Genomic DNA, 11,038 nt, shown 5'->3' on the forward strand with positions numbered 1-11,038 from the left:
ATTCTTAATCTAAAGTCACCTGACACCTGGGCCGCTGGGACCCAGTTCCAGGGTTCGAGCACAGGTAACTGTGGAAGGGCAGCTGGGCCCTACGGAAGTTTCATTTTGTTTTAAGTATTGTGAAACCGCATGCGTTTTATTTTAGGGCTTTTATTCTTTTATTTTTACTTTTATTTTTTTTTAAAGTAAGATACATTCATAGAGAAAGGAACAGAATGAGATGAATAAACAGCCCTGTGATCATCACATGTTATGGGCTGAATGGTGGTGACCCCCAAAATTCCTGCGCTAAAGTCCTAACCCCCAGTCCCTCAGAATGTATCTGTGTTTGGAGATAGGACCTTAAAGAGGAGATAAAGTTCAAACGAGACCTGTAGAGTGGGCCCTAGTCCAACCTGACCGGTGTCCTTTAAGAAGAGACGAGGACACAGAAGCTGGGGGAGTGGTGACTCAGAGGGACCCGCCCTGCGACCCCTGGACCTCCAGCTGCCAGCCTCCGGAACCGGAACCGTGAGAGCATAAGTGCCTGCTGTTTGAGCCCCGGTGTGTGGCGTTGAGTTACGGCGACCCCCACAAGCTGACCCGCCCCCGAGGCACAACCGCAGCGTTTTTAGGGGCTGCTTTCCTGCGTCTTCCGGTCACTGCTTCCTCTCACCAAGTAAATCACGAGCGTGGCTTTCCGACGGCATGACAGTCCTTGGAGTGCCACTGCCCAGGCCTGCACCCCTCACCACCACGGCTTTGTCTGTCTGTATTAAATGCCCAAACACTTGAAATAATGAAGTATTTGCAACCGACTTGTGGTGAGATTCAGAGCATGGATGTCACAGTCTGTTGCTTCTCTCTGCGTAAGTGTTCCATCGAAGTAATATGTGCAGTTATATGCACCCAATCATACACAATTTATTCATTCTGGATGGACGTTTGAGTAACCTCATTCTTGAAATGAGTCAGGGCTTGCTTGCTTTGTGATCGGACAGGGTTAATGGTTAATTTTTTTTACTAATCTGTCCTGTGCTTTTGAAAAGAATGTGTATTCTCTAGCTACTTGGTTCAGTGTTCTTGTGTCTATGACCATTAGATTCAAATTTCTAACTCTGGAATCATCTTCGTTTTCCCTCCAATTCTTAGTTAGACAGGTAAGTTAAAATCATGCGTTGAGGTTTCTTGTTTGTTTTCGTTTGATAGCTCTGTCGGGTTTTGCTTTCTGTTATTGGAGGCCGTTATCTCTTCCCGGTGGATGAAGCTTTCTTGTTTATCATTTTGAAATGTCCTGTACCCTTAGCAATGCTTTGGATTAGTGATTGCATGCTGTCATTTTTGCTGCCACATACTTTCAACTTCTCATAATCCTTAGTGTGTAGGTATCTCTGGGAAGCAGCCGTTAGGCGCAGTTTGGTTTGTAATCGGTTTTCTCCTCGATAGATTGACCCATTTATCATTATAAAATGGGCTTGGTCTCTGTGAACAATTATGATCTTAGAGTCTGCTTTGTCCGATATTTGTGTAGCCTCCCCAGCTTGTTCTGGTGACTCTTTGCTTGGTGTGTCTTTTACTTTCTTCATATTTATGTCTTTGAATCTAAATTGCATCCCTTGTAGGAACGTATAGTTGGATCATTTTTTAATCTATTCTGCTAAACAACTCTACCTTTATTGTGGCCTTCATTTGTATTAAATAGATACTTATTAACATACCATTTGAACATCCTGGTCCTTTCTTTTACTGTGCTTTTTGTGAATTCGCCTTCATTTTTCAAAGGTATTGTTATTGATAGAGACTTCTAGGTAGGAAGATTTGCTGTGGAATAGAGACCAGGACTTTTGCCCAAAGGAGAAACTGTTTGAGCTGAGAATAATAGAGATGAGTGAGTGCCTCCAACGATGACTAGGAAATGGGTCCGGGGCGGGGAGGGGGCTAGACAAAGCTCTGCTCCCCAAGAAACAACTCCAAGTGCCCCGCTACTTCAGATCCTACTCAGGTGGCCTCTAAATTCAAATCGGGCCATTTCACGGAGGAACCTAAGTTCCGTATGCATTTCAAAAGGTTATCGGTGAATCTATAGCTGAGGTCTGAGAACAGCTCTGTCTGGTGCTAAGTATCTATTGGCCATGAAATGCGCCTGTCATGGTTCAGATACAGATGGAAAAAGTGGGAAACCGAAGAGGATGTCGTATGACCTTAAAGTACCCCTCGCTCTGTGGTTCCCACAGAACCACTGTGACGTCACACAGTGGGGAAGGTGTGGACCCCACTAGGCTTCCTGGGTGACCCTCCAAGTCATCAGGATTTCCATGGACGGGAACAAGCGGAAGCCTGATTCTGCTCTGACGCGCAGAGGGTTCACACGCAGGAGCTGCTCGGGGGTGTGAAGCATACGAGCTCGTCGACTGCAAAAAATTAGTCTGCATCCCCAGCCTTAGACAGTGGGGTTCCAAAAGAAGCTTCAGGCAACTCGTCTAAGTTTTGTGTAAAAACACTTGCCCAACTCTAACTTTTTAATTTCCAGGAACAGGTTTTAAACAAAACTTGAACTCCGTTCCTTGCTCCTTGGACGTTAATCTGATACGCAGGCTTTGCCATCCGTCACAGATCTGTAATCTGAATGTGTGTCTCATTCTATGCACCTCAGGTATGAGAACGAAAGCCAGACGACTGAGTTTCCAGGACAGAGACGCGAACAGGTGATGGGGGTTTTATCCAACTTTTGCATGATGGTGGGAAATCATTTATATGCACGGTTTCTTCCAAGGGCAGATGACTTACCAGTTACAGTAGGGAAGTGTAATCAAAGTGTTAAAACAAATTGAACTTAGATTAAAATAATTTAAAACTATACTTCCTCTTTTATTCAAAATGAGTCTTGAGTCAGTCATATACTTTTGGCCCAAAAGATCCCAGAGTTTCTCTCGGTCTGATCTTGCAAATCTTTGGTTAGGACGCCCTAATACACAACTAAAATTCTGGAATTACGTTATCCGGTGGCTCACCTCATCTTCCATTGTCCTCATCCGTCTTACTTCTTTGAAGTAACTGCGTGAGGGCTGTGAGTACCGCTGGTGCTTTCCATTTTGATGGGCAGGTGACCCATGACCCTGGAAGAGAGTTAGCATGCTGTGTCATGTGCGAGCATCTTCATACTCGTGTCCATTATTGAAGGAAACATATTCCAAAGGGTGCAGCTTATAAAAACGCAGTTCTGGACCCATCCTTGGAGGTTTACTAGGGCTTAGAAGGTTTAAGGTAAATGCGGAGAGTTTCTATTTTACTTTTTACAAAGCTACCCAAGCTAGTCTCCCAGGACCAGGTTGGAAGTCACGGGCTTAGTCTTGTCACTTGAAATCAGCAGGCGGCGACTTATAGAAGCTCTGCTCCAGCTAAGCGCTCTTTCCGCCCTAGAGACGTGGCCTTAATGCTGACCCTGCTGCTTATCCGCTTTGGGGGAAAACTAGCTTTCGAGGTATCTCACCCACCAGCCACCATTCTAACTTGTTAGGTGTAAGAGAGCCAGCCCAAAACCTGGACAATGGGTTGGTTAAGTGGTCTCAGTGTCTGTTTACTGTCTGGATTGCGATTAAGTACTAAAATTGAACAGTGAGAACACATTACAGCAATTCGACAGTTAATTTTATGGCTATTGAATATAACAGTACAAAAAGTAGGGGCTTATATTTTGTACATATTTTTAAATTTTAATTCGTTTTCATTGTTTAGTCGTAAGAGTCTTGGTCAACGTCAGGTTGGAAATTAGAAACTGACCCTTCGCATGAGAAGTGTGAGAAGCAACGTGTGAGATACCAAGCAATCTGAAATTGATTAAAGAAGGAAGTGAAATTATTTGCCTTTTGGATGTATTTTGTGATTTTTTTCTTTCTCCTTAATAATTGAAACAACGCTGGACTTTTGTATCTTAAGTATGTGTTGTTCTGAGTCGTTCCTCGGCCCCCGGAAACGTTCCCTGAGGAAGGTTATGAAGGTGCTCATTTAGGGTCCACGTGGGCGGGCTGGGTGTGACCCCTGCGCTCTCGGGGGGCCGGGCCTCGGCTGCACTGTGGCTGCTCTACCGTTAATATCCGCCAGCCGGGAGCACACGTGCTGGCTGGGGCCTGAGTTCACCACAGTCCTGCAGCCACTTTCTGATGAAACCGAGTATGAAGTCAGTAATTCTGTGCCTTAGGTAGAGTCACGGATACTACTGTGCAGGCAATGTTTAGTTTTAACTTTGGTTCTTCCTTCATATGATGACAAGAAAGAAGTTTGAGGAAGTTATAAAAACTCACTGCGCTTCAATTTAAACAATTTTTAGCTTCCAGTTTGTTTCTTAAAATCCGCTAAGAAACAGTTGTATTCAGCGAGCAGTAGCAGCTGAATGTCTCGGGTTTAGTTTCTCAAAGCCCCTAACAGTTTGGTGAAGGTCATCAGTAGGAAGAATATTTAATACATCTGACTGCGGGTGCCGGGAACGTCTCTGACTCACCTCTGTTACTTTGCCAATTCACAGGTTTCTCCACATCAGGGCACAAGGTCTGACTTCTCTTCTGACCCTGGTTAGTAGCTTTGGGTTTTGTTCCCGGATCCCTCACGGTCAGTTCCCTGCGTAGCATGTGGCAAGGAAGTGACAGGCACACGAGTGTCCTAGAGCAGGCTCACGGAAGATGGGAGGTTGTGTCATTTAACTTGACAAACATAGGCAGACACCTGAGCTAGCTTTTTTCTTAAGTGACGTGTGGGGCGCCATGCTTCTTAGAGAGTGTAGACATATAGATCCACTTGTCGGCTTGATTCCGAGTGGATTAATAGCATTCGATGTCTCAGATTGGTTAGAGGAGGCTCCTGGGATTGATTTATTTGGATCACAATACTGGTATCAGAATATCGTTATTCCACATTCTGGGCATGAAGTAATTTGCAGGCTAAGTGAAAAGCTAGGTTACAAGCCAGTTTGAAACAGTTTTAAATTTTGAATGCGGCGCATGTTCATCTTTGAGAAAGTCTTAAACTTTTGTTTCTTATTTCATAACTCACTGCCAAGACGGGAACGTTCAAGATCCCAACGCCCGTTCAGAAGTCACAGAGGAAGGTGTCTCAGGCCCAGTGGGTGTCGGCGCTGCCCATGGCATTCCTCCTGCCTCGGGTGAGCCCAGTGCCAGGAAAACACCTGACGTTCCTTCCTCAGCACTTCCTGGAGATGACGGCAAAAACGCAGCGGGTCCCACTGCCGGCGAGTTTAGAGAAGATTCCAGTGTAACCTCAGTGAGCGGGAGTGGAGAACTGACTTGTCCTTCTACGCGGTGTCTCGAGAAGTGTGGAGAAAATGAGTCTCCCTTTAGGAAGCTTTATGAGTCTCTGAAGGAAGAGTTAGACGTGAAGTCAGAAAAGGAAAATGTTCTACAGAATCGTAGAAGGTCAGGGTCACGGAGTCACCGCACGACAGACAACGGAAGTGCTGGTGGCTCCCAGGGCGCGGCACAGCTGCGGGTCTCCCCAAAGCCTGGGCGGAGGTCGGGCCCGCGCTCCCAAAGCGAGGCGGGGTCTGCCTCCGGGGATCGGGGCCGCGGCCGGACAGAGGCCAGGAGAACGGACGCGGGGCCCGCTCAGACGCCCAGGGATGCCGTGGGTCCCCGTGTCGCCCCCAGGGAGCTGACCAAGAGTGAGAGCCCGGCACCGTGCCTGCAGCAAAACTCCTCGCGACCTGGGCCGGGCGGAGACCGGAGCCGCGGGGGTGACTCCGTGAGCCTGGGCCCCCAAGTCAGCCTCGGGGCGGGCGGCGGACTGTCTGCTCCCGAGAGGATCTTAACTAGGACCCAGACCCAGACCGCCACTCGAGACGACGGTGCTGATAAGTCGAGAAATACACCAGAAAAAGCCTTGTCCAAAAAGCGGCGGAGCAGCGTCCCTGTGAACGCTGACATGCTCGCCGTGGACACGGACACTCAGGCTCCAGCCCCGCTCAGCCCGCTGCGCGCTCAAGCGGAGAGGAAGGTTCCAGACGGTCCCCTGAGCACGCCTGAGCCGCTGGACGTCAGCAACTCCGCCGAGGACGTCAGTAAGTCCATTTACCTGGAAACTTATTTTCCCCCAAAGCACGCATCCCCCCAGTGAGCTAACGAGACCTTCCTTCCTTCAGTGACCATTCGCTCTGTGGCAGGGAACCCACGCGGCACTAGGGACAATGATAAGGTGGCCGTGTTCCCTGTCCACCCCGAGAGCTTTGCAGCCAGGACCTGGGTGAGCCTGACGGGGGTGGCAGGTGCAGGTAGTTAGGGGGACACGGCAGGGCGCCTCAGGTAGGCTGGTCCAACAGCGTTTGCTTCTCCTCTGGCGTCTGCAGCCCAGAAAGGAGAATAAGCACATTCGCTTTGCACAGGACGTTCGGTTCTGACCAGGCGTCTGTCTCCTGAGTTCGATCCTGTAGGTTAAGTCACGGAAGTCCCTCGGAGATCTTTCCTGACATGGTGGCCCTTAGGTATCTCTAGTCTGGTCTCAGGGTCTCGTGCACGTAGCGTCTTACGAGACACTGGCCTACACTGGCACCCTGGTGCTGCGTGGATTGCTGCCTTTGCACTGCTGACGTCCAAGCAGACAGCGCTGTCCCCGGCACAGGAAGTCTTGTCATCACCAGTTTGCAAATGGGGAAACTGACAACCTGATGTCACGGGGAGTGGCGGAGGGAGGGCCTCTGTATCTGTAGCAGGCTTGGCAGCTGTGGGCACCCTGCTCTCTTCAGGGGTCCCCAGGTGTCTGGGGCAGCGCGCTGACTGTCGGGGCTCTGCTTCTGCAGCGGCCTGCCGTGTGGGGCACTGCAGCGCTCCGGACTGAGACCTGCTCACATCGGTCACAATGTCCCATGAGTCTCCTGTTTGGACAGGATTTATCTTGATTGGCGGTTCATAAAGACGCATCCAGGGGGCTGAGTTGCGAGAGCTGTCTGTGAGAATCGCCTGAGGTCTCATGCTCATTCCGCTCACAGGATAGGTCTGGGGGAGGCCCAAGTCCATGTCTTGGGATGGTCCCCTTGGGCCACTGCTGCATCCACCTGCGTCAGGCCCCCACTCCACAGTGAGAGCCTCCACTGCAGGCCGGTCCCACACAGGACTCTTCAGCGTTTAAAAAGTATCTTTGTGCTGTCAAGCTGGGACATGATGTCTCCGTGGGTCGACCCTGACCTTTCACGAGCTCTTAGAGCTGTGTCAGCTTCACCAGCGTCACAAGGGAATGAGGGTTTGCTGCCGACGTTGGGTCCCTGAATTCCATGCTGTCAGTTTGTCTTTAACAGCGGTTTGAAACCAGTCGTGAGTACGGACATGGTTCTCAGCCCCTTTCCCTGTTTGTGTTCATTACCTTAGATAAGATGGAGGGGGTGCCCTCCAAGAGAAGGCGGGTCTCCTTCGGTGGTCATCTGAGACCAGAATTATTTGATGAAAACCTACCTCCCAATACACCCCTCAAAAGAGGAGAAACGCCAACGAAGAGGAGGTCCCTGGGAACCCACACACCAGCCGTCCTGAAGAAGATCATCAAGGTACGCTCAGCAGGCAGCGTCCGGTGCCGACTCGTGTCCTTGGCACATTCCTTTCAAGCTCCTCATGCCGTAGAATTACAACTAAGACCTTCTTTCTTTTTTAATAAAGAAGTAAAAGTAAAAAAAATCTAAGTAAGAGCTCATTGACCTGGGTGGGCAAACGAACACCTGGGCTCCTAACCACTGGCTGGCAGGTGGCGGGCACAGGTGGGACCTCAGAACGCTTCCTTTTCCTGCCGGGGGCTTATAGGATGAGAGGTCACTGTGGGGTGACAGTGAAAACTAGCAATCTAAAAGAATCTGGAGCTGGCTGGACACATAGCCATAAGCTGGTCACTTTTTCTTTTAGAATTGCAAGGTGAGGGGACAATCCGGGGCGCGCACACCTGAGATTGTCACCGCCAGCTGTTCAGAACTTTTGATCAGCTGCCCCAGGCTGTGTTGTCCCCTGAAATACCCCACATAAGACTTGTTGGCTGCTTTTTGGTCTCTTTCTTGCCCCTCATGGGAGGGGGACAGACCTGCCCGCGCCCGCGTCCGCAGGTGGAGGTGGCAATGGCAATGTTTGGGTGCTTGGAGATGGGCCGCAGCTGTCTGCGGGGTGGCCTCGCGGCCAGGCTTCTCAGGGCCGTTTCCATCTACTCAGGAGCAGCCTCCGCCCTCGGGGAAGGATGACACATCGGAGATCCGCTTGGGGACACCTGCACAGAACGCGCTTCCCAGCCTGCCGGCCCGGACTCCCACAGGCCCCGCGGCTGCGCACACGCACGGCGCGCGCCCGCTGCCCTCCGTGCCACCGTGCGCACAGGGGACTGACCTTCCGCGGAGCGGGGGCCGGCGGAGCAGCGGCAGGCCCCCCAGGCCGTCCGTGGGGCGCAGCCAGCTGGAGCTCCTGCAGGCCATTCACTCCAAGAGGCGGAGCGGCGCCTCCGAGGCCAACCTAATCGGTCAGCATGGTGGGGACACGGGTTTTAATCGGGTTTTCCCGCCCGTGCTGGTTTGGGGAAGTCTTAACATCTTTTCCTTTTGACAGTGGCGAAATCGTGGGCGGACGTCGTGAGGCTCAGCGCCAAACAAGCACAAACCAAAGTCGCCAAACGCAGCGCCCAAAGGCCCCCGAGCAAACGGCAACGGAGAAGCAATACGCCGAAGGTGCGCACGGTAGAGGCGGGCCGCCCTGTACACCAGACGTCGTTGACGATTACGCCAAGTGTGGGTCTGTGCTTTGACACTGTTGCGTTCCCGATTTTTTCCAGAAGCCCGTGGGCAGCGTCCACCATCTGTCCAGCACCGGCCACGCAAACTCGCCGTGTACCATAGTCATAGGGAAAGCTCACCTGGAGAAGGTAAACGCGCCCGCACGGCCCTGCAGAATGCTGAACAGCTTCATATTCAGCAGAAAAGCCGACTTTAATGAAGATCTTTCAGGTAAAACACAAGCCTTTGACACTCCCGCGGGTGAGGGCGTGCTGGGTGCTGTGCTGCTTACCTGCTGTGGGCGGGGCGGCAGCGTAAAGGGACCCGCCAGCTTCCGGGGCCGTGATGCTCGAGGGAGAGAAAGCTGGACGGGAGAACAGGGACAGGCCCCTGACAATCTGGGGACCACGCACCCTGAAGGAAGCAGGTGCGAGCTGTAAATTCACGTCAGTACCTCGGAGAGCGGCACGCATGCGCAGAACTGCGGCCCGCTCCGGGGAAGAAGGCAGACTTGCTCTCGTGCGTGCCCCTCCCCTGCGTTTGCACTAAATGATTACCCAGACTTGGGGCAATCGGTGTGAGCGACGCCTTGCTTCTTCAAGATTTCCTTTCCTTTTCGTAGCTTAACTGTTTTGGGGAACCAAGGCCCGTGAGAAGGTTTCCTTTGAGCATTAGTAGCGTACTTTAGCCAGTGCGGCCATTCTCGGCAGGAGTGGGCTGTGACTTGCTTATGGTTGTGCCAGATCAGAAGCCCCGCAGGAACCCGGGGCTTGCATTTCATGCGACCGAGTTTGACCCCGTGGTTCCACTTTCGACGTTGGTGGAGGGAGGTGAGACTTGATCACATTGGGTAGAACCTTGTGTTTATTTTTTAGACGGAACAGGTGGTGTTCTCTGTATAACTCGTGTGAGATACCCTCTGATTAGCGTCTTATTGGGATCGATGCTTTTAGTTTTTTAAAAACCCACGACATTGTAGGGCATCGCTAACCGGAGTTTTGGTAGCAAGCTCCGTGAGTAGAAAATGTTGCACATCTACCTCCCAGGATGCAGATATACGTGTACCTGTGTGTCTCCGTAAGTTACGTGAATGTGTGAGCATGCATGTATATGTGCTACGAAGCGTCCTCAAAAATATTATTGAAACGTCCTCAAAAATATTTTTAAGATAAAATAAATAGAATTTACACACTCAGTACTCAAGACCGGATTTTCTCAGCCTTCCTTCAAGACGTTTTCCTGGAGAGTCAGGAGGGTTCACCCCTTGGTGTGAGTAATTTTCATGTTGAAACATCATCACGTGCTAAAGACCAAATCCTAGGTATTTTAAGTAAGGCCTGACAGGTGGCAGAGGGTTTTTGTTTGTTTGTTTGTTTGTTTGTTTTAATAGGCAAGACGACCCTTGGTTGACCTCACAGATTGCAAGGATTTTGTCAGCCTTCAATCCCTTACTTTTTATTTTTTATGCCTGCAGCACCTGGTCTTCCTAGGTGGTCTCCCATCCAAGTACTAACCAGGCCCGACCCTGCTTAGCTTCCAAGATCAGACGGGATCGGGCTTGTTCAGGGTGGCATGGCCATAGACCAGAGGGGTCTTTAAGTAGCTGGCTGCTTTGGGAGCCTTCAGAACAGGCTTCCCAAACAGTTTGCACACGAGTGCCTGACAGTGTTTCGATCCATGATGGCAGAATGAAAAAAGTGAGGAGAACTCGCGATAATATGAGTTTATCAGAAAGTTAAATCTTCCATTTGAAGTACTATGAGGTTCTTTCTTTCCTGAGATTATGCTAATACTACTTTTTGGTCTTAAAATGAAAAGACAGTGATATTATTACTTGACAATACTAAAATCAGGCAGCTCTCTGCCATCTTTTAAATGTGGGGACATTTTATTTCTGCATGACCTAGGACCTTTTTGAAGGCAGCGTGTGGGCCCTGGGTCTCTGGATGCCCTCCTGGAGGGCAGGTGCCGAGGGCCAGCCTCTGTCCCTCGACCAGAGCGCAGGACTTCAGGAGACTGCAGGCGACTTCTTTCGTTCAATTTTCTTTCCAAGGAGAAAGGCAAAGAAGAGGACAGATAGGAATCTAACTTCCATCACCTTCTTTTAACAAAATAAGTTTACGGTTCACACACCAGCCCCTTCTGTGACTCTCCCCGCCCCGGATTGCCCAGGCATAATCGCTTCTCTGTGCGTGAGGACCACGTGGTTGTTCACACGTGTGAGCGATCTGTTCATTGCTTTTCCCATATTTTCGTGTCACAGGGCTAACCGAAATGTTCAAGACGCCAGCGAAAGAGAAGGTGCAAATGACGAGCATA

General features: G+C 50.5%; 1 protein-coding gene and 1 non-coding gene across 3 annotated transcripts in view; one reads left to right on the forward strand and one right to left on the reverse strand.

Annotated features, from left to right (window-relative positions):
• The first annotated feature begins 193 nt into the window (after positions 1-193).
• Positions 194-11,038, forward strand: part of MKI67 (marker of proliferation Ki-67) — a 19,724-nt gene continuing 8,879 nt past the window's right edge. Inside the window, exons 1-7 of one of the 2 annotated variants that reach the window (XM_023537374.1) lie at positions 194-2,684; positions 4,502-4,547; positions 5,033-6,046; positions 7,347-7,522; positions 8,169-8,469; positions 8,556-8,683; positions 8,779-8,950. In XM_023537374.1, coding sequence (XP_023393142.1) covers positions 2,622-2,684; positions 4,502-4,547; positions 5,033-6,046; positions 7,347-7,522; positions 8,169-8,469; positions 8,556-8,683; positions 8,779-8,950 — 1,900 coding nt within the window. In that variant the 5' untranslated portion in view covers positions 194-2,621. The remainder of the gene's footprint in view (positions 2,685-4,501; positions 4,548-5,032; positions 6,047-7,346; positions 7,523-8,168; positions 8,470-8,555; positions 8,684-8,778; positions 8,951-11,038) is intronic. The other variant, XM_023537375.1, reaches the window with a different exon arrangement.
• Positions 10,185-10,303, reverse strand: LOC111746433. Its single transcript, XR_002783105.1, has one exon. It is a non-coding gene; the product is annotated as a 5S ribosomal RNA (ribosomal RNA).

This window comes from Pteropus vampyrus, unplaced genomic scaffold, assembly GCF_000151845.1.
Source record: "Pteropus vampyrus isolate Shadow unplaced genomic scaffold, Pvam_2.0 Scaffold188, whole genome shotgun sequence".
Taxonomy (NCBI): Eukaryota; Metazoa; Chordata; class Mammalia; order Chiroptera; family Pteropodidae; genus Pteropus; species Pteropus vampyrus.